Source organism: Alligator sinensis, unplaced genomic scaffold (assembly GCF_000455745.1).
Source record: "Alligator sinensis unplaced genomic scaffold, ASM45574v1 scaffold343_1, whole genome shotgun sequence".
Taxonomy (NCBI): domain Eukaryota; kingdom Metazoa; phylum Chordata; order Crocodylia; family Alligatoridae; genus Alligator; species Alligator sinensis.
The window spans coordinates 399,342-424,952 of NW_005841947.1; the positions used below are offsets into that span (position 1 = coordinate 399,342).

The window sequence follows — 25,611 nt, forward strand, 5'->3', positions numbered from 1 at the left end:
TTCCATGTCCACTTGCCAGGGGTACACTTATTTAAAAAGGTTGAAACCCCCTGGGTTAGGATGTTAGGTCTGTATTGTGTCCTAGTTGATGGTAGTCTTACATAGATATTAGATTATGGTTTGGATGGGTTTGATCCTGCCTCAGGCAGGGGGTTAGACTAGATGACCTCTAGAGGTCTCTTCCAGCCCCACTTCTCTCTGACTATAGTCTGTGACTTTGTGACATGCTGCCCTGTTGGCTTTCTGAGTTGTTTGCAGCAGCAGACCAGCTTTGCTACTTTCTGTAGTCAAAACTTAGAGGTGGGGGGCAGGTTTCAAATCTGGTGGTTCTCAACCTTTTTGGACTCAAGCTACCCCTTCATCACTTGTGTGAATTTGAATGGCACCCATTTCAAAAACTAATTTATATATTACAGTTCTTACCCTGCCCTCCCTCCCCCTTTGCAGGGGGCCAGGCAGGGACAAGTCTGAGCCTGTGCTTATCTGCTTGTCTCTTCATATGTTGCTTATTCCCTCGCACCTTAGGGCACTTTTCAAAGGATCTAGCAGTATCTGAGAGTGCCCAGGCACCCTGGTTGAGAATCCCTGTTCTGTTCTAAGGCTGTGCCTTGAGCTGGATGAGGGGTGCCTTGAGCATAAAAAATGTTGAGAGGCACTGCTCTATGAGATGTGGATTCTGTTGCTCTTGTAAAAGAAGAATGTCCTGCTGTCATTGTCCAAGTGTTTTTGAGTGAAGTTGTCTAGCTCAGCAGTTTCTTTTTTTTTTTTTTTTAGGTACCTGCACTATATATACTGCATAATTGTTTCTCACTGCCTGATGCTTGCTATGCTCTGCTTCCCCAAATCAGTCTCTAGTTTAAGCCTGCTCTCCTACCTGTATAACTCTGGCTCAGGTGTCATCTACAAATTAGGTCACATTTCATTATGCACAAAACACCCAGTGAAGACTACTAATGCAAAGTGTATACTTGAGATTGGGTTGGTCTAATAAAAGATATCAAATTCACCCAAGGAACCTTGTCTACTTGAGATTGGGTTGTTTGTGGGATTTTAATTTCATGCATATTTTTTTTTCGAGCAAAATTGCTTAATTATACTACAGCTAGCATTTGAGTTGCTGATTAAATGAATTCTGGAAGTGTTGTTTTGCCTTAGGGTGCAAGGGACAGAAAACATTGCTGCCCCTGGACTGTAGTTTAGCTAGGATCAGACTTGCTTTCCACTTCAGAAAGTGCCTTCTAAAAACAAAAGGAAATTTCCACTTTAGCTTTAAGAGGGAGTGGGAAGCATAGATGACTGAAATGTATTTTCCAACAGACTCACAAGGCCATGTCAATCGGGCGGCAGGGTCGTGTTCAAGTTGAAGACATCGTCTTTTTGATCCGCAAGGACCCACGGAAGTTTGCCAGAGTTAAAGATCTCTTGACAATGAATGAAGAACTCAAACGGGCCAGGAAGGCTTTTGATGAAGCCAACTATGGATCTTGATGCCTTGCCTTTGTGTGGTGCAAAGATGGTATGTTCCTGGGGACTACCCATTATTAGGTACCTACCAAAATCACAGCAGAAGTGGGCTGCACAGCAGCTCCTTTAATTTTGGTGTTTCCCCGTTCCCTCCTGCCCGTTGCTGATTGACCTGATGGTGCTCCTGCTTGCTGCTAACTGGCAGTGTTTTTGCCTCCCAGCCATATTTAAAACTGTGATTTTCTCCTCCCTGCCAATAAGGAGCAAGCATTGGGGTACCTTTACCAATGTGGGGTGGGGCGTATGGAGGGTGTGGGGGCACACAGGGGAACCTGCAAAATTTAATGTGATTTTTTGGTAGGTCCCTGCCCACTTAAAAAAACCTTGCCTGCCATTATCCTTAACCATTTTGGCAATGATTCCATCCCTCCTTTCCCCAAAAAACCAGAAAAATTAACAATAACTGCTTTGGGGATTTTTAGGCCATCTAAGTACTAGGGTATCTTCTATGCTCTTAAGCCTTAACTGGCCCTTTAGAGTTGTCTGTGAAACTAGTAGCTTTATCTAATTGCATTTGTTGTTAATTGGAATTTTTTGTACGTTATTTTAAGACATTTGGGGAGGTTGTCACTAAAGAGGACTAGAAATTCTTATTGCTCTCATTTTGTAGCAACATATTCAAGTCAGGTAGCAGACGACTAAAGCAATAAATATGAACTGGGGTTGTTTTTGTTTTTTTTGTTTTTTACAGGTATTCTGGTTCTCATTAGCACAGATGCTTTTAGATCTCAGATCCCACAAGTGGATTTCAAAAGAGTGGGTGGAAAAATTTTGTCTGGACATGTTTGACCAAATGTACTGTATACCTCTCCAAGTACAAACTACTAGGAGTTTTGCTTTTCCATGTCTCCACCCTGCTGATGGGTATTTGAATAAAATGTTTTAACACATCATTCCTCTTGATCTTGAGTGAGCTATTGAAGCTGTCAAGACACAGGACACACGTCTCTATATGGAGACAGGTAAGTAACAATGCAAGCAGGGTACTCTGTTTACCAGAAATGGTCTTGTTTATTCATTACTAAATGCTAATGAGGGCAATTGTACTAGGGTACAGACTGAAGTCATCTAGGTTCCAGCTACCTGAAACTCAGGTTCATCCAGCCTAAACTAACTGCAACTAAACAAAGATTTTGATAAATAATCTTGAAGAAAGACTAACACTTTAGGCATTTATTGTCTGTATAATTGATAATGTTGAAGGGATGTTATTTCCTGGACCTTTGTGGCTACATGAGAGGTAGGAATTCTTGGGGGTGATACCATGTGTTTGGCATAGACATAAGCACACTTTCAGGCATCACAGTACCCTTCTCCTCGGGTCTCTTCTTTCAAGGCAATTTTTGGTGTAGCACTTATTAAACTTTCTGAAAGATTCACTTGCATGATATTGGCAGCTTGGGTTAATGGGTGAAACTTATGATCTGGGGTCTAAATCCTAACAAAGCTGACTTACCCTTCCTCCCTAGGACTTAACATGGTCAGATCCTGAGGAAAGGCCACATACTTCTACTTAATCTCCAAGAATGAAATAGCTCACCTGGGGTTCTGACAGAAGTATTCCCCTACATATCTCTAACCCACTGGTGTGACAGTATTAGCAATTGCATATTAGAAGTTATTCATCAAAAAATACTATATCCATGTCTTATTTTAATGCTCACTTGTAAACAGACAGACACCTATCGGAAACTGGCCTCTACTGTCTTTTGTTAGGTTACAGAACTGAAGTTTGTTGCCTGAAACCAGCATTCAACAATATAGGTAAGCAGGTTTGTATTTGTAAACACTTGTAAGCAAAGAAAGTTGCAACATGGCTTCTGACAAAGCTTTATTAATTCAGGAGTAGAATTAACTGTCCCCATTGAAACCTGGTAACATTCATGAGAAACATGAAATAAAGAACTATATCCCCAAACAGGCACCATCACTCTGACTTTACAGAAGTATGAATGACATGAAGGAATACTGTAAAAATGTGCCACCAGTAAGCACTAATGCTTAAGGTCATTGTTGTGGGCACCATAAGTTTGCATGATGGATCCAGATAAGTGTGTATGGAAGACTTGTGGAAACAGATAATCCTTTGTTAAAAGTGTGAGAACTGCCAGACTTGAATGTCACAGTGCAATGCCAGATAAGATAAACATGAAAAAATACTGCTGCCCTTCCAAGCACTCTTGGAAAGTATTTATGCACACGAGTAGTTTCACTGAACATAACAGGCTTGTTATTCCTACACAGCAGATTGCTGGACTGGGAAGAACTTAATCACACTTTCCTGGACACTGCTTATAGATTAATAAAAGCATCTGGTTAGTACTTAAACTTAAAACAAGGCACAAACCCACTTTCTCCGTTTTCTCGACCATGAAGAGGCCTGAAAGGAGTGCAGCACTATCTGCTTGTATTATTCAGTTTCAGGAAGGAGAATCCACTGCAGGGGGTAGCTCTCCTTGAAGTAGTCCAGCTACTTATACTATGCAGTCACGTGGCATTCGCTCACTTCTCCTGGCAGCTCAGCCTCAGCTGTCATTTGCTTGTGTAGCATCAGTTTGGAGAACAAAGGTTCTCATGGAAGGAATGCTCCTGAAGGTAGTTATGAGAGGCTTGCTCCAGCTTGTTATCACAAGGCTCCTGTAGGTCACTCAGGAGAGACTTAACTTCCCACAGGCAGTAAGAACCCTCTGGATTCAGAACATACTCCCTAAAATCCAACCTACATGTTCCACTACCTGTTCTCAGGTGATGGTTATTGTACAGAACATGTTAAGAGGAATAATGCAATACGGTTTGTATTGGAATATACTGAATATTCAGTGCTATAAAGCTGCTCTCCCAGGGCATGGAAGGAATTATATCAAGATTCCTTCTACTATTAGTAGGTAATCTAGGGAGTAAGAAGCCCTCCTTTATTACATAGCACCAAACATTCTAGTGGAGATTATGTTCCATGCAGGGCTTTTAAACACTTGGTACCTCAGCATACAACAGAGCCTGGGACACTGCATTTTTCCTTAGAAGAAAAATAGTCCACAAAAAAGCTGTTCCCCAGACAGCCCCATATTCTTGGATGCTAGGGTCCTGTCTACTACATGTACACAACATCCCACTGTAAAATCTTGCTTTAATGAAACTGCTTAGTAAGGCCACATTCTTCTATGCAGTACATCTGTTACAGTCAACTTCCAAGTGTGAACAAAATGTCAGTAGCATTCTTGTGATTTCAGGTGGAAGGCAACAGAGAAGCTAAAGGCAATTGTAACAAGTCAAGTTTGACAAAAATAACCTCATCTGCACGTCACACACCCACTGCCGCAAAAATGTTGTCTATATCATCGTTCTCAGTCGCTTCTTTCATTAAATGCCAAGGATTTCTTCTCCCCTCTTTTGGTTTAGAGGTCCCCACCTTTTGTTTTTTGAAGGGCTTGGTAGCAGGAAGAAAGGATGCAGCATTAGTCTTGTGGCCTTCAAGGATGGCAGAAACGTTTTGCTGACCAAACTTTGGAGTCTTCTTTGACTTTCTGGACAGTTTCGTCTTGATTCTCCTCTGCCAACAGGACCCTAGTCTGTAATACTGCTTTGGCAAACGTGCATTTTGGGAGCCAGAGAGCAGGAATTTGCGGATAGATGCTTTGACGCAGCTCAGTTTTTTCTGCAAGCTTTAAAGAGAAGGGGGCAGGGGGAGAGAAAGGTAGAACACAGTTCAGTGACTGATAAAAGTAAAATGTTTCTACTTGGCTAATCTTCAACCCTGTCTGTTTTGGGAGATTCAGTACTCAGGTACTTCTCCATCCTTTGTGTGTGTTGCAAAATATGAGCTGAAGCTTCCACAAAAAGCAACTCATTCCTAGTAGGGACACAATGTTTACTCAAATCCACGACACACAACAGGCAGTTACTGCAAATCTGACTCTGGCCAAACTCTGAATCAAATTTAAGTCACAGCCCTTTCTGCCACTTACTGTCAGGCATGGCTCTGGTTCTGGCTTTATTCTTTTCTGAGGTATGCAGCACATGGAAGCTCAGCCCCCGCCCAGCCAGGCAGCAGCTCCAAGGCTGGAGCTTCTGTGCATTCTGGGCAGGAATGGAGCCAGAGCCATGCCTGACCATAAAAGGGAGGAGGAGGAGGCAGAACAGACAGTACAGGACACAAATTTAAGGTGACCCTCTGATAATTCGATTCTGCATGGAAAGTTACAGCAAGGTTGTCAACTTTCTATTGTGCGGGCCGGGAGCGACCCAAGCCCTTTTCCGTGCTGCACGCGAGCTGTGGCCAGCAGCCCGGGCACGCCGGGTTGGAGAGGGAAGGCCGTCGAGCTGGAATTAGGCACAAACGCGTAGTGGTAGTTTTAAAGATTGTTTACTTACACCAAGATGGCAGTGGTGTAGGCTGGAAAGCTTGCTTAAGTTGCGGTTACAGACAGGAAAGAAGAGAGGCGGACAAGAGTTCTAGACTCGTGAACTGTAGCCCAATCCGGCTGAAGGCTCTGAACACGCGAGCCTGTCGTCTCAACCGAAGAAAATACTCGTCCGAAAGAGCTCTGAATAAACTCACACGAAGTTTGCTAGGCTCCGTGGCTCCTTCTGCTCACTCATTCACACGAAGTTTGCTAGGCTTCGTGGGTCCAGTTCTTTTGCGCGCGGGAAGGGATACGTCTGGAATGCGCTCGGCGACGGGGAGAGGCTAGAGGTTGATCAGACCTCTGTTGCCTGCTTTAAATGCACTGGGTCCGTAAGGATCCGCAGCGCTTAGAGATCTTCACACAGCGTGAAGTCTCCTCCTCCCTTGTTCGTGGAGTCCTCCAACTTGGGCGGAAACCACTCAAGCCTCTTATACAGCTAGCAAGCCGCCACGTGTGAATAATTTAGAACTGGCCAATAATGGGACTCAAATTAGCATACAAATGGCGGGAACTCTTTGCAACGAGCATTTCTGTGCTGCAACAAAAAAATGCACCCTGCAAAGAAAGCTTCAAATTGGCGGGAAATTCTCCCTTGCACCGGGGTTCTCTTTTGCAGCAGAGAACTCCACCGTGCAAGGAAGCTACAATTTAGCGGGAACAATTTAGCAGTGCCGAAGCACACAAAAACAAAAATCACACCCTTTGGGTTGTGACATCTATATATAGAATTGAATTACTGGGGAGGGGATCATCTTAAATTTGTAGTAGTCTCTTTACATTTCTGTATCTGTAAATATTCCACCGATTTGTCTTCACAGAGACTTACACAGGTTTAACTAAAACAGTACCATATTGCAATGGAAACATTTCAGTTTAAGAGTAGCTTGTTTCAACTGAACTCAAACCATGTTTACCTTCAGTTACTTAGGAACAAAAAAACCCCAAAACACACACTTTTGTGGCTGTGCCAGAAGGGTACAAGAAGGACATTTACTCATGTAGTTATCAGAATTTGATTTCAATCTTTAAAGTTATACCAATGCACTCTTCCCACACAGCCAAGGCCTAAAGAATAACTTACTGTGAAGTACTGTCCCTAGAAACCTTATATCCATGTTCAAGGAAACATACCTGCATCCCTGGGCCTCCACATGCTGTAGCCGGTTGCTTTTCAATAGTTTGTTTTTTAGAAAGCAGGTTTCTGCCCTGAGCTTCTTGCTTCTGAACCAAAGAATGGCTGTTCTGAGTGCTTCTGTGAGTTCCCTGAAAGAGTGGGCTTCCCGAAGGGTCAGCACCAGAGATCTGGCACGCTGAGACCTTGTTGCACAAGAGGAAAGTGGTGCTGGCCTCACTTTGGCTTCAGGAACTGTTAGCATGAAACTTCTATCCTGAAAGAAATAAAGGGGAAGAAGTCAGTCCCTAAAAAACATCAAAATGTTGAGCTTCCCACAGGAGGGAAGCAGAGATGCTTTGTGTTAGAGAAAACCCTTTTACTGCGTGGAGAAGCAGTGGTCTAGCCAGGAAGAGTACAGCACTACAAAACTTGAGATTAAGGCTCTATTTCCAGCTCTACTTAACTTGCTTTGTGATTCAGGGAAGTTCTTCCACTTCCTTGCATTTGCTTTCTCCAGCTTTAAAACAGAGACTCCCCAGCACAAGCTCTACACAATGCCTCTAAGGCTGGGCACCGAGAGTGCCTTCTCTCTGCTTTTACCTATGCAGTGTTTCAAGTGTGTTGCATCTTGTAATTACATGCAAGGGTTTGAAGTGGAGGTTTGGAGGAGTCATTAGATAAATTATCATTGTAAATGCAGGGGACTGGATCAAAGACGTAGAAGGCATAGAACAGTGCTATGTTCCTACCTGCAAAGCACCTGGCCAATTAATTAAAGCCAAGCTGATGGTTTTCATGGCAAAAGAACATGTGGAGGGATAATGTCTAAAGGAGTAGGGGCCTACATTTTTGGTAGATGTGTCACAAATTAGCCCTCTATCCTCTCCCGAATGTCACTCCTATCCCCTTCTGCCTGCTGTTCTATTCACCGCTTTGCTTTCTGCTTTTTACCCTGTTTGCTACTGTGCTACCTGTCCCCTCCCCAATCTGCTATGTACTATACATAGAGGCTACCTGTGCCACTTACGGCACCCTGGTCTAAAATGCATGAAAAGTATTTTGGGCTGGAAGCCTTCTCCAAAAGGTAAAAGTTTATTTTAAATTATGCCATACAGACCTCTGGGACTCGGGCTTTCAGTTGTCTGCAGAAGGTCTTGACATCAAATCCCAGATGTTTCCCTGAATTGGGGAGAGAAAAGAAAAACCATCACTTAAAATGGGAAAAAAATATTTGGTTAAGTTCTTTCCAGAACTGCACTGCAAAACTTCACCCCAGCTGGGGTGTTCAGTGTGCTGCGCTGCCATGCAGGACCACTGGGTCACAAGCTAACAGACCCTGGTTTGCATCCATGCTCAGCAATTGCCAGCAGGCAATCAATCCAAAAAGCAGAAAGGCAGGTGAGAAAGACCTATACACATCTGCCAGGTAGATGCACAGGACAAAATTGAAAAAAAAACCCAAAAACTAGATGGGTAAAAACCCCATAAAATGCTTTGATGCTTGGGACCCACTGCAAGGATGGAGGAGTGTCTTGTGGTTACAGGACAGAACTAGGAGTCAGAAACTGGGTTCTGGTGCTCAGCTCTTGGCTAGTACACACTCCATTTCACTTCACTTTCCCTCTCTCTAAAATAGAGGGGATTTAATGAGAAAAAACAATTATATAGGGCCATGGGAAGCTTCCTTCATTTGTACTTCTGAAGTACAAATTACTCACATCCCCTCAAAGCTAACACAGACCACCAGAAAGCAGGAACGTAGCTGCACAAGTTAATGCTTTACATAATAGCAAAGCTATCCCAGGTCCTAGCATGCATTTGGACCAGACAACCTCAAGATCACACACAAATATCCTTGGACTAGGCCTTACAAGTGACTGCTGCGTTCCACAGGATGCAAGTTAGGGAGGGCCAAAGAGCCAGTACCAAATTTCTAACATGAGCCCTCTTCCCCCCTTCCCCTGCAAAATACCAAAACTCTACCTTGGTTGGTTCTCTTCACCAGAACGGGCTTCCCAATGTCAATGGGGCGCTGGGCACCCATTTTCACTTTGACCCTTGGAATGGCCAAGGCTTCTTTTATACGGGGCCTGGCTGCTGTCTCAGGTTCTGCAGAGAACACTTTGTTCAACCATCTGCTTGCTTTTTTTGTTGTAAGTGTTTGAGACTTCCTTTTCTTGATCTCTACAGAAAGATTAACTCCCAAAAACTCAGCAATCTCAGAGGGGAAGGTAAACCCTTTAACATAGGGCATCTGTTGGGTCTCGGACACCTTCTGCAGCAACCCAGACAACGTCCCATATAAAGACGTAAGCCTCTGTAACACGCATCTATAAAGAATCCTGAGGAGACACACAGAAAACACAGGGGCATGAACTGCCTACAGACACTAGCTGGTCTAGCCCATATAAAAAAGCCCCATTAAATGCAAAGCTGAGGGAGCAAAAGAGGCTGTGTACTACCCCAGCACATGAACATATCCAGGCTGAAAGTAACAATCAGTGCTCATTATGTGCCCGGTACTGTCAGTGCCTTGGCATCGGTAACCCCAACACCAGCTAACTCTCATTTTCAAAGCTAATAACAGCCTTTTTGACACCCACTTCCTCTTAACACTATTTCTGGCACCCTTAAATGGAGAGCAATTAGCTAGCAGACATGCATTACTATGCACCTAATACGAATTCAATTAAGTAGACAGGAGGGCTAAAGGTACTATGCTCATAAGTGATTTATGCAAATATAAACAACAGGCAACAAGTTGGGTCTGAAGCATTATGCAGCTAAACAAATAATGCACTTACCTAGTGGAGTCCACAGTATTCACTAAACAAGCACTCTCACATCTGGTACCTGCTCCTTCTTGTTCTCAAAGGTTTCCCCTCCCATGTTTCTCCCCAACACACATGCATTTCTGGGCTCTGGTTTTATGCTCTCAGGCCACCTGCCCTTTGCTGCACCCCACATTTGTACTTCCTGACTAGTAGCCTGCCTTCCCTTCCTTTTCAATGCTAGTTCTTCACTTGATGGAGGTGTCTGAGACCTTCAGAGGATGCAGGATATAGACTGGGACTGATTCAACCCTGTGAACACACCATCCACAGCCTGCATTACAGAGACTTCTTCCCCCATATAATGCACCTCATGGATCTTCACAACCTTTAGGAATGAGCAAACTCCCAGGTGACATCAAGCCAAGGCTCTTTAATTAAAATTCTTCCCCACAAACCATTTTTCCTCCAATTCAGTACAAGTGGGCCTGTTCATCTGCCTTTTTAACATTATATACACTTTTCTGTTCAATGCCACCTGAAGAAAAGCTATCCTGTTCTGAACAGAGTGGTTAGCATACACATTGATGCCATATCACACGAGTGACTCTATATTTTAATTAACAATGCTAGCATTTTCAGCCTACGTTTGAATCTTTTTGTCATTTCTTCGTAAAATGATTCACTGGAAGAATCAGGGCTAGTAAGGAACAGCTCCATTCTACCAACTATATTCTCCACACAAGACAGTTAAAAATCACTTACTGGAAAAACCCAGCAGTTGAACATCATGGTGGTATTATAAGTGCCATAGAAATCTTTTCATCATCAAGTATGAACCCTTCCCCCATCTACACTAGCACCTATTCCTGAGAATCCTGTAAAAGCCTGTCCGATTTCAGGTAGGGTGAGCCATTCAAGTCAGGGGAGGGAAGAAGCCTCAATTCGTTAGCTCAACACCTGCCATTTCTTGGTGACAACAGGCACCGAGGCCTGTGTCATACCATGTACTGATTAAAGTAACTAGGGCAAAGCAGGCAGATGATGAACAAAAAAAAAACAAAAAACTTTTCAAATGTATACAAACCATAATCTGCTCAACAATCCTGAGACCACAGTATTCAAGAGTATGAATTCTTCCAAACATAGGTGTTTAATGGTCAAGCTGAAAATAAAGCTTGTTAAGGTGAGAAAAACAATAAAAACAGTGTGCAGTGTAATTCACTGAGCAGAGACTTTCCTACAAGGCAGTTCAGAAACCCATCTATGCCTGGCAATTACTCAGGAAAGGACTGTTCAAACTCGGGGTTACTTAGAGCTATAACAGCAGTTCGCCAGCAGCCCAAAGTCCATACCTGCTGATCTGAAAACAATTGCCTGTAACCAAAGGCTTTTTAACTAAACAACGTTTGCCCGTTTATCAAATGCTATCAGCAATGAGAAGCCTGCAGCAGATCATATTTGGCTTTCTGGTAGGAATTTTCACTTCCAGGCTCCCAGGTTTGTTAAGAAGGATACAGGAATGCTTTGCAACAACAGTCCAGTAGACGCAGCAACAACTTACAGCCTCCCAAGACCTTCACTGCTACTACTTCCATCACAGGCTGGCTGGGAACTAGATGCTCTCCAGGATTTTCAGATTTATTTTTCCTGTAGTGAGGAGGTGGTGGTTACACTTAGCATGAAGTTCTTCATGGCTAAAAGTAGCATTCAGTCTTCTAACAGGAGGTGATGACACTTACTTGGAACACAGTTCTGCCAGGTCTTGAACGTAGCCCACTAAGTTCATCCTATTCAAACGCTTCAAGCTTTGTTCTACCTAAAAAAACAACGAAGTCTTTTGGTCAATACTTTTTTGTTTCTCAATCAATGGGTCTTTATTAGTCAGTATTGTCCATTGTTGATGTGTAGGCCTGCCACACCTGGTGCCAAACCCATTGGCGCACACAAATATCTACACAAGGGCAAGGAGGATCTCTAGATGACATTATTGTGAACGTGGACTTTATAGGACTCAGGCAAAGACTATCAACTGATCCTACACATTCCAGGCAGCATCTTGCAATTGTGGCTACTTAAATTAAGCTTGCAAAACAAGCTTCAGGAGAAACCAATCATAAGAATCAGAACAGAAAGTCTAGATTCCAACCTCTGTTTTGTTAGTGCAACAGGCAGCGTATTTCATACCCATACCACAAAGTGTTATTAAACATTCCATGTTCTGTTACATTTGAAAGTTGCTTTGAGACCACCTTTGAAAAACATTCGTTAGTAGAAACAGTATTTAAGGCAACCTTTGAATTATTCCCCCTTCTCTCAACAGAAATACAAGTTCTGTCCTATCTAATGTTTTATATTGAACTTCTTGAAAGTTGCGAATAAAATGAACTACAGTAAAAGTTATGTTATCTGACATCTTACAAGCTGGCATGCTCCACTAACTGGTATGCCGGCTTGTAAGATAAAGTGAAACCAGAAGTGCTCACCGTGGCACTTCTGGTTTCTCTGAGCCCCCATTGCTTGGGGCAAAGCAGCCTGTGCTGCCAAGCCCCCACAGCCCGGGGGCATAACAGGCTGTGCGGAACTCGCCACCCTGTCCCGCAGGGCCCGCCATGGGGGGGGCGGAGGGGACACTCCAGACACGGCATGAGAAGCGGTGGCCAGGGCTGCTCAATTAACCGGCATATTTTGTTATCCAGCATCCTCCGTTCCCAAGGGATGCTGGATAACAGAACTTTTACTGTATTTATTTAGGTTTTTAACTTAAGCAGAAAGTGTCTTGTATTGTTCCCACTGAAATGAGTGGTAAAATCTCTCACCAGCAGCCAAATTCTCTATCTAGGATCAATAAAACCTAAATGAATGAGATTCATTTAGAATAAAATGCACGTGAACAATGTTATGAAACTTTACCAAAACCCAGATCTCAATTTTTTTCTTCAGAACATGGTTGTAAAAAAAATTATTAGAAAGCTCATTCCACCAACTATTACTGCAAAATAATATGAATCGGTATGATTTTCCCTGCTGACCTGTTTCAGAGCCAGGTAGGTTTTATGGCGAGACATTTTGCTGTGGCAGACATAAAGGATCGCATGCAGGACTCTTCCTTCAGCATCCACAGCTTTGTTGTTCAGCCATGTGAGAGTGGCAGAGCACTCTTTACTAACTGCTGGAAGGCATCTCACTGCAGGGGTGGAGGGAGGGAGGAAGGGTGAGAGGGAGAGAAAGAAGGAGTGGGGGGGAGGAGAAACATTATTGTTTTGCAGTTCCACATGAAATAAATGGTTTAAGACAGCACAATCATGTAACAGTCCACACCCCAAAATCAAATGACCAAAGAAACGCATCCCCTAAAGTAAAGCCTGCAACCCCAATCTGCCATCTCCCCTCACATGAAACAGCTTAAAATCCAGAAGGAATTTTTAAAAGCCATTTTCCGCTTCCTGCCTTTTGCTGCCTACACACCCCTTAGCTGGGAGAGGGGAACCAGCATGATGCAGCGGGACAGAGAAAGGGAGTAAGAGAGGAAGGGCAGCGGGTCTGGGCTCTGGATGCTCCAAAGGAGCAGCAATACAACAGTAACCACACGGGTGGGTGGGTTTGGAGAAAGAGGGGGCAACTGCTTATGGCTTTTCAATAAAAATTTCAGTCTTCCTTTTTGGGGAGGAGGGGGGGGAAATCTACATACTTACCCCTCCCACCCCACTAGCAGGAAATAAACATTAAAGATGTACATCATACACATCCTAATGTGCCTGTAGGGTTACCAACATTGTTCGAACAATTTATCCTAGGTTTCCAGACCGCCAACATGCCCGTGCCACACAGCACGAACGTGCCCACGTATCTGGTACATTTGACAGTGCGCAGACTTTACGTTAGGAAGGCAAATACACGTTACTGCTACATTATAGGAACCAGTGGCCTACTGTCTAAATTGGATTCAACGTTTCATATTTATTTTGATGAAGGCGATATATTTTATCTCCCCGGTGACTCCAAGCAGTCCCCTCCAGATTTAGATTGCATTCCTGGACTCCAGGGTACCCCTGGAGGGTTAGCCACCCTATGTGTACCCTACAACCCCCCTACTGACTACCATGCACGCACACAAGTGACATCACAGCCCCAGCACACGCTTTTCCAGTCCCAGGACGCAGAGGCGCGCCCGTAACGTCACGAGTCCCGGGACTAAGCCAGCTGAGCGCCCGCGCCTACCCCCAGCACAGCCCCCTTCGCTACCTGAGGGGTGCTGTTCCGGCAGAGCCACCGTAGCGCTAGTGGCAGGCCACGGCACGTTCACTCGATTCCACGCGGCCTCCCCCAGCCCGGGCGCCGCCATGTTTGCTAAGGGCGGGGAAAGGGGCGGGGCGACGAGGCCAGACGCATGAGTGGGCGGAACCAAAACAGAGCTGGGGGCGCGGGGGAGGAACCCTGCGGGCTGTACCAAGTATCCCGGGAGCGGCGTTCGTGCGCAGGGCTTGTTATCGCCGGGCAGTGGGAGGTGCGAAGCCCCGTGCGGGCAGGTGCTGCGGTTGCCCCTCGGCCTGGACGCCCCCAGGGCAGGGTGCAGGGGCCCCAGACACATGAGCAGCTACTTGAAGGCAGCCCGGTCCTAGCCAGGCTGGGGTAGATCAGCTGCTACGTCCTGTGGCACTGCGTGAGGTCCGCCAGGCTGTGCTGACTTGTCCCGCAGCCCTCGCTGTAAGGCAGCCGCCAGGAGCTCTGCTGTTCAGGGTGCCCCGTGTCCCCAGCATGCACCCCGACAGCCAGGGAACCCGCCTCAGCCTTGCAGGTGGCATCAAATGAACCAGGCTCCCTCCTGGCCACCAAAGCAGGGCTGGTATTGGCCGCCTCTAGTGGGAGGACAGGTGGTTCTTTGTACCTGGAGGTAGATGGGGCCAAGAGGTGGCAGCTCGTGTTGCAGCCAGGGTGACTCTGTCTGGGGGGCTTCTATTTCATCTGGAGAAACACAAGAAAAGCCAAAGCGAGTTCCTCCGAACGGTACCCCTGTTTCTGAGGAGATTAGCAATCAGGCAACGTTTCCAAAGCAGCCGCGTGCAGCAGAGAATACGCAGGCCGACTTGCTGCTGCGTGGCGAGGACACGGGCCCCTCAATCCGCTTCATGCAACTTACTGACTCCCAGCCCTGTGCCTGCGCGTGTGGACAAGTTTTATACAGTTCAGGTTTGGATTTCTGTTTTCGTGCCCATGTCTCTGAGAAATCAATCTCTTGGCCAGTTGAGTAGGCGGCAAGGAAAGTGAGCCATGACTGGTGACCATTATTCTTTCCAAGGGTCACTTTCTTACAATTGGGTGCAATCACTGGCCTGTGCACCTCAGTTCCCTTGAAGCTGTCCCTCACAATCCGCTTCTCTCACATGCATATCAATACAGATTTAGACTGAACTGCTTCTGGGATCAGAGTATCTGTGAGGAGGCAGGTAGTGGCAGACCCAACACAGCAAAAAGGGGTGAGGAGTATTCAGAACTCCCCAACAATTGTACAGAAGGCATCTGCTCCCAAGATATTTTTCTCACACCTGAAGAGGGATCTTGTGTGCCCAAAAACTTGTCTAGGATTTCTCCCAGCTATAGAATTGGTCCACTACAAGAGCACTACCAAACACATCTTGCTGCTTCTATGTTCCCTGGACCCTACAACAGCACTACAGGTCTGCTTCACAGCACAGGCTGCTGTAAGCACATCACGCTTGCACTCCACTCACTTCTCAGAGTCTTTCAGCAACAGAGTTTTCCTGGTATCTTCCTCCCACTGGGTACCTGTATCAGAAATTGAATTATATCCTACATTGCCTCTTCTACTTTGGTAGTAGCTTGTATGCTCCCAGTTGAATCTGATTCACATTCTGTGTATAAACTTGATGAAGTCAGTGATATTAATATCAGGCATGAGTTTTAACTTGGGCTTCTAATCTTCCTAGAACCCTTTTCCCACCCCTCTGCCTTTGTTCATAAGTACAGATCAGATGGTGAAATTGAGGGTGTCCCTTTAAGGAGGTATTTGCCCTGAATGGTCACAGCTGAAGGAAAGAAAAGGGAGACTACATAAAAGGTTGTTGGGACAAGATGCTGCTTCCTGTAGAGTTGGTGAAAAACATCTCAAGTGGTAAACAAACAAACAAGCAAGTGCATAGAAAATAAGTGATACATGTGAAATGGAGGACAGGAGATGTGATTGGAGTGTTACTAAGGTCTCTTTGGAAGAGCTCCTGAGATGTTATAAACAGCCTATAAGCGAGGAGCAAGCTTGGGCCATTTGCTTTCAGTGCTGCTGTAAAATGAAGCAGTTGGCTCAAGGGCTCCATCCATGGTCTCCTGCTGTGGTTATAAAAGGCCCTGGAAGTATCCTCATCCATTCCAATGGCCATGTTTCCTTCTTGCTGTGCTCTAAATCTGGTAAGGGCAAGGATGACAATTGATGGGGCTCTTGTTTCTATTCTGCACTTAAAAAAATAATCAGCTAGTAACACTTTATCCATCATAACCAAAAATGTGTTGCTGCTTGGTTTTGGTTTTTGTTTGGGGTTTTTGGGGGGGTGGGGGAGGTTGGGGGTTTTTTTGTTTGTTTGTTTTGTCTTTGAACTGTTTTCCATAGTAAAACCCTTGATTTTTCTCTGCAAATAGCAGGCTGACTCCTGGAATTTCTTGGCTTGTCTCCAAACCCAGTGAATCTGCAACTAATGTGAAGGGCTCTATTTTCCCTACCCACTAGGGTGCCCGTAGGGAAATGGGGAAGAAGGGGTATTAATTGGGGGGAATCTTGGCAGCAGTGTTTCTCAAAGGTTAGAGCGCTGGCTTTGGAGTCAGTTTCTCAGTTCTTTTTCTGCATCTGCTGTTTTTCCCTTGTCTATAATAATGAGATAAAATTTATTTTTTTAATGTGGTGGTGAATTATAATATATTATTGCTCTCTGCAAAATATTTCTGAAGTCTTTGGATAAAAAAATACTGTGGGATAGGGCCTAGTTCAAATTGTGATTTCACACTTTTTGTGAAAATCACAAAATTAAGTGATTTCTTTTTTTCATGAAAAAATGTGACTTGCAATAAAAATGCCACAATATGCCTGTTTGCTGGGGAGTTCCCCAACAAGCAGCTGTATTATGGCATTTTGTTGCAATGATGGCAAGAATTCCCCAGCCAGCAGCAAAAGCTTAGCAGCCTAGGGGAGGAGGGAAGGTGTCACAAAACAGGTTAAGTACACTAGAGCACGCCTCTCTGGCACATAGCCAGCATGGGATGGGTGTTCGCTTCCTCTTCCTGCTGCTCTTGAGGGCTCTGGGATTTGCAGTCCAGAATCACAGCAACAGGACTCTGCATGGTTGCTTGTTACTTTTTCTTCCTGCTTCTAGGTGCCTCTGGGACTTGTAGTCCACAGTCACAGCCAGCAGTAGGTTTTAGTAAGTTTAGCAGCAGGGCAACTGTTACAGGTTTAAACCAGTTTCTGATTGCTTAAGCTGGTTTATGTGTAACTTCTGTCTCTAAAAGGGACAGGAAGGAGAGAACTTGGGGATGGGGGGAGGGGGATGGCATTTGCTGTTCCAGGTGGCTTTTTTTTGTCCAGTGCCAGGGCCATATACTAAGGCAGCCCTTTGGCACCCCCAACCCCTTGCACCCCAGTTTTCCTGCCCGGAGGAACAAACAGACTCCCTTACCTGGTGCCAGGGCTGTCTTAATTACTGCCTCTTCCAGGGAAGTTGGGGTGGGGGGGAGGGAAGAGGGGCGTGGGCTTTTCAGCAGTGATCAGAGGCCTTTGGAACTAGGCATCTCCTGCTGCAATTAAACCTGCCCCCTCTGCCAATCAAGGGGCATGGTGTGGGGGAGAAGTGGCACAATCTGAGCATGAGTATGGTGGCCCCTGTCACGATTGGGCCATGATATTAGCGAGCTGGGCCCACAACTTAAACCAGGCCCTACCATAGAAGAAATCAACTTTTCTAATAGTAACACATTGAATCACTTTGTTAGAGGGGTGTTACCTAAACAAATGGCTTGTATAAGGGGTTTATGAAGAATGTCTCACTTCATCCTCAGATGAACATTCCCTTCCTCCTTGTCCTCCCACTCTGTCACTTGTGAGTCCTAATCTGAAGCTATGCAGGGGGATGAGGGGACACCATGGATGGCATAATTGTTCTGGGTTTTGCAGTCTCTTTACTTCCTAATGCTAGACTTCAGAAGTAATAATATATGCATAGGATTAGAATGGGTCTTTTAAGTCACTTAGTCCAGCTGCGCACACTGAAGCGTGGATGATGCCATTGCCACTGAAGGGAAAGGGACTAATGCTTGACAAAAATAACTAGTCACTTTCTGCATGTGTTTATTCTGCAATGTTTGGAGCAAGTTGATTTTCCTCATGCCTTTTCTGTGAAATCTCTATATGGGTTGTGGCTCCCCCACGCTAGGATGAAAGGTGGCCAAAAGACAAGTCTCTATTTTCCAAAGAGCAAGTCTTGATATAGTCTGACTGAACCATACTTAGGCCTGTTGTATCTGTAGTCTGCGTGGGAGCAGTGGGTGTTGAGAGAGAGAGAAAGGAAGCTCCTTTCTCTTATTTCTACTTGAGAAGCATCCAGAGGCAGAGAACATCAAAGGGAAACCATACCTCGCACTGTTTTCTAATGATCCTGGATTCTCATCCAATTCCCTTCCCTGCCCTCCCCACAAAGAAAATGGAGGATAAAACTGTCTGAGGACTTCTCCCAATGGCAAGAAACCAAACTTGCATGATATACTGGAAAGGGAAATTTGGGTCAGTGTCAAGGGCCCATGCAAGCCTAACAGTCCACTGGGCTGCTGTGGTTAAGGCACACCAGTTACTGTAGTCAGTGTCATATAAGGGCATGATATGGCCAGCATGATATCTGGCCACTTTTGGCTTCTCAGCCTGAATGACCAGGTGCCCATTTACAGCTGAATCAACTGGGGCAGTCTGTGGCAGAAGACCAGAGCAGGGCTTGAACTTTCACCTCCAGCACTATAGCAAGACATGTTAATGGTTCTGCCACTCCACCAAGTAGGGTCAGTGAAGGCTTTATCTTAATACAAAAAAGAGCAAGCCGTTCACAATCCCTACAGACTTATGTTATTTCACTTGTTTCCCTTTCAGATGTTCAAAAGACACAACGATCAGAGGACAAGGTAAGTCTCTCTTTGGAGTCAAGATGGTGTCAAGGACCTATGACTTCAACCTAGGAATGGCACAGTCATAATCCTTTCTGAGTAGATGTTCTAGGTACAAAAATCTAAGCTGCCTTGCCCTGCAACAACGGGTCATGTTCAAAAGATTCAATTGTCATTTAATATTCTTGGTGCTTGAAGAATGCCAGGGGCCTGAAGGAAGATGACTTTCATCTCCATTCTTTGACCAGGGAAAGGCCCAAGGCCAAGTTCAGAAATGAAACTACTTGAGTGGTCCTGATGTACATGCTGCAAGGGAAAAGGGTGAGGTGCAGCTGGCAATACTGCCAACTATGGGGTTTATAAAGTGGGTGCATTTCTGCTGCCACAGCACACTTCCACAACTTCAGCATGCTGTAATCATAAGTGATTCTGGTCTAGTCTCTTATACCTTGTCACCCAGCTTGAGCAACCATGACAGGATTACCTTGTGACCACCTTATCCTTCTGTGAAGAAGACACATGACCTCCAAAGTGGGTAGAGGTGTTATTTGGGTTAGAAATCTGAAGGTATCATCTGGGAACTGTCTTTACAATACTGAACTACTACTGCATTGATCTGAAAGGTTGCTTGCTTCTGTTCATAGCTGCTGGAGTGTCTGGGAATGGTGATCTATAATGCCCTGGACTGGGGCATTGACAGCCATATGGAGCGAGAGCTGAGCAAACCCCTGGAAAACCTGATTTCCCTCATGCTGAAACTAGATGTTGAAGCAACAACACCAGCAATCAGTCTTCAGGATGTCATGAAGGTTTTTTGGGTTTGTTTGTTTGTTTGTTTGTTTGTTTGTTTTTTAATAGTCCAGTTGTTGAAAATGCTAATGTACTGGCATTCACAGCTGTTGGAGAGCATTCTAGGAAAATTTGGGTAGTGCCCTGGAGGATAGGCACCTAGTACTCTCCTTATAACAATAGGTGAGAATGGTGCACTCCAGAAGATCTTATTGTACATGGATGGGGAGGAAAGAAGAGTGGTTGCACTTTGACACAACTGTGGTTACAGGGTTCAGTGTGTATGGCCCAAAATGTTTCCTATTGCTTGCAGGAAAACCAGCCTTTTCCCCCTTGCAAGTGCCACACACAATTAGCTGGTTCAGTTCCCAATTGCAGTGGGGGAACCACCCTGCTAATTCAGTCACAACTAGTTGCTGACACTGTTAATATCTGGAGTGAAGCTGGGGCTTGCTAACTTGCTTTTTTTTTTTTTTGGTTCATGCTCTCCGCCCTCCTACTTCCTGGGAGTCAGCCCACTTGAGGTGTCCATATGCACCACTTTTTTTCCCCCAGGGTATGTTGGTGTAAAGAAGCATAAATGTCCTACCTCAAGATCACTGTAGATGAGATGACCCTAGCAACATGCCAGATCTTGTCCACCTAAAACTATTATTGCTTGATAGGTGGATAGAAGTGCAGCCACACAGAGAGCTCTGCAAAGAGCAGTTTGCCAGAACATGGGCACTCCTAAGCAATGCTGCCTATATCCTAAAGAATTAAGGATTCCTTGAGTCCAAAGCAGCATTCAGGCCAAAGGAAGCGTTTTTACTGACTTTAGATTAACACATGAACTAACTCTTGCTTTAGCTAACCTTAGTCATGTCAATCCTTTCTCCAGGCTTCTGGCCTCTAGAGAGCAGGCAATTGTAAAGTAGCATTGCAAACTTGTTTCTGGGCATTTGAATACAAAAATGCCTATCTCCATGGGGGAAACTGCTATCAGCAGAACTTAGCATGTCGGCACTGTGAGAAGTATTACTAAAGCCAACATGCCCGAAATGGGTTTTGAAGTTAAAGCACTGTCCAAATTGCTCTCATGCTAGACTTTTTCTAAGTATTCAACCCTACTTCCAAGGTTTACAAAAGGGGAAAACCTAAGGTGTGACTCGTCCAAGGCATATTCAAGTTGTTTGAAGAACTGGATGAGAGCAACTCCCACTTTGTCAGCTTAGACTGTCTCAAGAAAGTTCACTCTCTCCAGTCAGTCTCTCTCCAGCTGGCTGGTGTGTTCCAGGCATTGGATAGCTGTAATCTTACGCGGGGGGGGATTCTTTTGAGACCAAAGAAAATGAAATAAATATCTGAGAGAGCATGGCAACTTTCTCTGTAAAAAGCTTCAGTTGTGACTTCTTGAAAGAGCTGCTCTTCCTGCAGACCAGGGGTTGTCAACTTGGGGGTGTGCATACTCCCAGGGGTACTTGGGAAGGCCCTAGGGGGTACATGTGGGCAGGTGGGGATGGAACGCTGCCACCCACCATCCCACAGCACTTCCCAGGAGCAGGGCCAGGGCAGGGCAAAGGCAGTGGTGCCCCTCTGTGGACCGCACAGGTGCCACTTGGTCAGCCGGACGTGAGGTGGGGAGGAAAGCTTGCATGCGGTGGCAGTCGCTACCACCCCACGCCACCGCTCCACATTTGGCTGCGTGCCACCTCCCCCTCTGCTCTGCGTCCAGCCACTGGGGTGCACTTATTTAAAAAGGTTGAAAGCCCCTGCTGCAGGCAGTTAGCTAAAGGTCCAACGTATGGAAAACAAGATAATAAAATGCGTATAGCACCTGTCTTATAAATTGTTCAAAATTGGAACTGTGGTTTGGTGGTTGTGTCTTCCTTCACTCTCAGCAGAAGTAAAGGGTCTTATTAGAAAGAATACAGCAGGAACACAAGTATGTATGGCTACTTGGATAGCACAGTCCTCCTAATTCTTTGTTTTGGGGAGAACTTTCTCTAAAACCATCAATTGCTGCATTGTCTTGCAGATCTGTGAGGAGCATGTGTCCTTGCCCTCGGAGGCCTCCAGCCATTACAGAACAATCTCTAGGGCTCTCTTTGCTGACTACATGGATTTTCAGCAACTCACATTTACCATCCAGAACTCCAAAGAGGTATCTTGGGACCATCACTATCTGTTCCCTAACTCCACCCACTTAATTCTGATCATGAATTCTTTTTCCCCTGGAGGAGGGTTATTTAGCTGAAGTTATTTATTTTTTTTAAAAATGGGAAGTGTGTGTTTCTTAAAAGCTGTAGCAAATTAATCTTATGAATTACTTCTGTCTTCCAAGAATTTTAAATGTGAAAGCTGGCAATTCAGTGACAGACTGGATAGATGGGAATGACAGTGAGAGACTGCGGGACCTGAACCTATTCAGCCTCCACAAGAGAAGGCTGAGGGGGGACCTGGTGACCGTCTATAAACTCACTAGGGGGAACCAGAAGGGTTTGGGGGAGACGCTGTTTCCCCTAGCCCCCGCTGGCATAACAAGGAGTAATGGGCACAAGTTGATGGAGAGGAGGTACAGATTGGACATCAAAAAAAACTACTTCACAGTTAGGGCAGCTAGGCGCTGGAACCAACTTCCAAGGGAGGTGGTGCTGGCCTCTACCCTGGGGATCTTTAAGAAGAGGCTGGATACCTACCTGGCTGGACTCATTTGAGTCCCGTTTTTGTTTTTTAGGGTTCTTTTGTTGTTCTCCCGCCCTGGCGGGGGGTCGGGCTAGAAGATCTATTAGGATCTTCCGACCCTAAAACTATGAAACTATGACTGGATGCAGTACAGGCTAATGATCAGGTCATGTATTTGCTTGACAGAGTCTGAAAAGAATGGATGTGGTAGCTTTGCTGGAAAATCCTTCCCAGAAGAAGGCAAATTGCTGGGTAAGGATTTAGATTTTTGGTTTTTGTTTTTATAACCCTTGTGTGAGGCCTTCCAGTGACTTTTTTCCATAGAATATTGATCTGAATATACAGATAAAACCATTTAAAAGAAAAACCCTCTAACTCAGGAAGCTAAGGGCTTGTAAACAAGGGGAAACTTACATGAAAAGCCAGGGTGTGAATTTAAAATGTCAGTTTGTTCCCATAAACTCCTTGCATGGACACTAATGCAAGATAGAGTTATTTCTAGTGTCACTTAATCTACTTCCAAAGACACTAAGCATGCACGTGAGCAGCTACTTCAAGATATTTCAGTCTGAGCAATGCTGGGGAAGCTAGTATAGATCAGCTGCTATGTCCCTCAGACATGCTGTGAATAGGTTTGCATATCAAGGTGGCTCAAGGCCAGTAGCCAGTCAATGCTATGGCTCCAACTGTTTGCACTGATCATGGGTGTAAAAACAATGATGGGAGGAGGCTTTCAGGCAGAAAAGTTCAGGATGGACATAGATTGCATGATTACTTTACCATAGCTCCTATGGTCTCATCTCCTAGTTCTTGAACTACATGCTTGTTGGAGCAGAGAAAATGAGTTCTTCTGTCCCAGCCAAGGCTCAGTGCCTTCAGTGCTCTGCCAAAAACAAATAGCTCTTCTGGCTGGAGGTTAGCCAGTATAAACCAATGTGCTGGAGTCTGGAGTCTGTGGAGACAGTAACAGTACACTCTTTTCCCCCTGATCCCGCCCCCCACCCCCAACCCACCCAAGAGACTCGTGGACATACTCCCTTTGTCTAAATAGCATTCACTTTGAAACATATTCAAACTATTCATATGAAAATGTTTGTGCAATATGTGTTTGGGCTTATTTTCAACTTTTCTGATCTGTTAAAACAAACTGGCAAGCTATAGAAAACCACAAACTATAAGCTTGTGTAGCTACTTTTTTTTTTTTTTTAGGGAAGACCTGAGTAAATATGAATTTTGCAGTGTGGCCTCAAGGTCAGCAGACAACTGGGCTTTGCTGCATCAAGAGAAGCAAATTTCAAGGGCAAGAGCTCCACTGCACATTCTCTGCCACTGGTCTTGCAGTGTTAAGTTTCCAAGACAGCCAGTAGGCTGCACCATCTTGAGTCTCTTACTTTATGGTAGTCAGGATGTGCATAGGATTCTTCCAGTCAATCAAATAAGGTTGGAAGACCCCTCATGAGGTCATCCAATTTAACCCCCCGGTCAAGGCAGGAACATCTGTTTTAGCCATTCTACCTATGGTTTTTGTCTAATCTTCACTTTAACATTTCCAGGGACAGAGATGCCACTACAGCTTCTCTATATAATCTGATCCAGTGTTCAGTCATTTTCACAGTAAGAAAGTTCTTCTGAATATCCACTTTAAATTTACCTTGTTGCAATTGTAGCTTGTTTACTTCTTGTCCTTCCCCTGCAACTACAGAGAATGATTTATCACCATCCTTCTTATAACAGCACATTTTATATTTTAAGGCTGTTATCAAATCCCCCGCCCCCCCATTAATTATTGCTTTTCCCAATTAAATAATCCCAGTTCCTCCAGACTTTACTTGTATGTCACATTTTCTAGGCCTTCAGTTATTTCTGTTGTTCTCCTCTCTGTGCTCTTTCCAATTTGTCTGTCGTTCTTGAATTGCAGTGCCTAAAACTGGACACTGCTCCAAGTGAATACCCACATTACACCAGTGCTGAGTAGAATAGAAGATTGGTTTCTCACAAGGAGTGTGTTAATGCCTCCCAATATATTGTTGGCAACAAGAGCACACTGGGGATTCAAATACAGCTTGGAGGCCGATTTAATCCCTGGGTCCTCTTCTGCAATGTTGTAGCCTAGCCACTTGTTCCCCATTTTGTATTTGTGATTTGATTGTTTTGCCCTAAGGGGAGGACTTTACACATCTCCTTATAGAATTTCATCCAGTTTTATTTTAAACTGTCAAACCCTTCAACAGTACCTGGAAGCTGTGTTCCAGACTTCTTTATTTAGCAAACCCTGCCATTAGCCAGAACCTTTCTTGGGCACATCCCTTATGGGAGGGAGGGGAGGGGTACAGAGTTCCATTGCCTTAGCAGGGAATATGTTTTCTGGAGTACCTAGTGGACATCCCTGTCTTCGGCATCTAAGCACTGAGGCCTCTCGTACATAGCTGTTATGCCACCCTTGGGCTGACTAGTACAGTGCCTGGAATATGTGTGTAGTAGGCCTGTGCGAAGCAGCTAGTATTCACTTCAGATTCGGCCATTTCGGGGGACAGCGATTCGATTTGGTGATTTGAATCACTGTCCCGATTCGATTTGGCTGAATCTGATTTGAAGGTTCAGCTGCTGCCAAATCTCCAAGTCACACTGGCCCCATCCCCCGCCAGCCCCAGCTCCCGGCTCTTTGGGGGCGGTGGAGGAAGCCCCCACGCACCAGGTGTTGCTGGGCAGGGGGGGGTGATTGCTCTCCCAGCCCCCGCCCACCCCAGCTTCCTACCTCCCCACCCCCCTTGCCGAGCAGCACCCACGAGTGGGGGCTTTTTTAATCCCTGCTGCAGCAAGCAGGGACTGCCCAAATCACCAAAGCTCTCCAAATCTTTTCCTAATCAGTTTTGGACCTTTTTATTGGTCCCCTGATTCAATTCAGATTTGGAGATTTGGCCACCGAATCTGGCCGAACCTCCTTCGAATCAAATCGGCACCCTATGCTTCACACAGCCCCAAAGGCCCACAATTTCAATTTCTGCTCCTTTTCAAAATAAATAAACTTTTATAAAAAAGAAACACGCAAAGACTGGTCGAGTTTAATAAAGAACATAAATGAATTTTGAGGAAGTGTAAGTGGTGGTACCCTAATTAGGGATGCAGGGGGATCAGTATGCAGGGTGGGGAGCCTGGACCACTTGACAGAAAATGAGCTTCATTCAGCAGG

At 45.1% G+C, this 25,611-nt stretch overlaps 3 protein-coding genes across 11 annotated transcripts in view; 2 read left to right on the forward strand and 1 right to left on the reverse strand.

Moving 5' to 3' along the window:
- The window catches only part of TAF13 (TATA-box binding protein associated factor 13), a 4,514-nt gene extending 2,097 nt beyond the window's left edge, over positions 1-2,417 (forward strand). Inside the window, exons 4-5 of the mRNA XM_006020124.3 lie at positions 1,318-1,516; positions 2,216-2,417. Of these exons, the coding sequence (XP_006020186.1) occupies positions 1,318-1,488 (171 nt within the window). The 3' untranslated portion in view covers positions 1,489-1,516; positions 2,216-2,417. The remainder of the gene's footprint in view (positions 1-1,317; positions 1,517-2,215) is intronic.
- Positions 2,418-3,296: 879 nt separating this feature from the next.
- NEPRO (nucleolus and neural progenitor protein) lies at positions 3,297-14,181 on the reverse strand. Its single transcript, XM_006020150.3, has 9 exons — positions 14,061-14,181; positions 12,848-13,002; positions 11,558-11,634; positions 11,334-11,465; positions 10,903-10,980; positions 9,028-9,386; positions 8,162-8,223; positions 7,062-7,318; positions 3,297-5,186 (listed from the first exon to the last, which is right to left on the reverse strand). Exons 1-9 carry the CDS (start codon positions 14,158-14,160, stop codon positions 4,826-4,828), a joined length of 1,581 nt encoding a protein of 526 aa, XP_006020212.1. The 5' UTR covers positions 14,161-14,181; the 3' UTR covers positions 3,297-4,825.
- Positions 14,182-14,329: 148 nt separating this feature from the next.
- Positions 14,330-25,611, forward strand: part of LOC102382468 (protein spire homolog 2-like) — a 32,652-nt gene continuing 21,370 nt past the window's right edge. For 4 of the 9 annotated variants that reach the window (XR_003093197.1, XM_006020125.2, XM_006020129.2 and 1 more), the window contains exons 1-5: positions 14,330-15,005; positions 18,955-18,986; positions 19,613-19,786; positions 21,775-21,900; positions 22,608-22,673. Coding sequence is in view for 8 of the 9 variants with exons in the window: in XM_006020125.2 (XP_006020187.1) it covers positions 14,714-15,005; positions 18,955-18,986; positions 19,613-19,786; positions 21,775-21,900; positions 22,608-22,673 (690 nt within the window). In the remaining variant the exon portion in view is untranslated. Of the gene's footprint in view, positions 15,006-15,064; positions 15,494-15,885; positions 16,239-18,954; positions 18,987-19,612; positions 19,787-21,774; positions 21,901-22,607; positions 22,674-25,611 lie in introns of those variants that run through there. The other 5 variants (XM_006020126.2, XM_006020133.2, XM_006020127.3 and 2 more) reach the window with 5 other exon arrangements.

What these genes read in the sequence shown, in the direction of transcription:
- NEPRO (XM_006020150.3), bottom strand. Translation starts at nt 14,160, where the DNA reads ATGGCGGCGCCCGGGCTGGGGGAGGCCGCGTGGAATCGAGTGAACGTG. An exon ending in GCCGGAACAGCACCCCTCAG is followed by an intron (nt 13,003 to 14,060) that starts GTAGCGAAGGGG and finishes CCACCCCTGCAG; the next exon opens with TGAGATGCCTTCCAGCAGTT. An exon ending in TGTTGTTGCAAAGCATTCCT is followed by an intron (nt 10,981 to 11,333) that starts GTATCCTTCTTA and finishes CTTTATTTTCAG; the next exon opens with CTTGACCATTAAACACCTAT.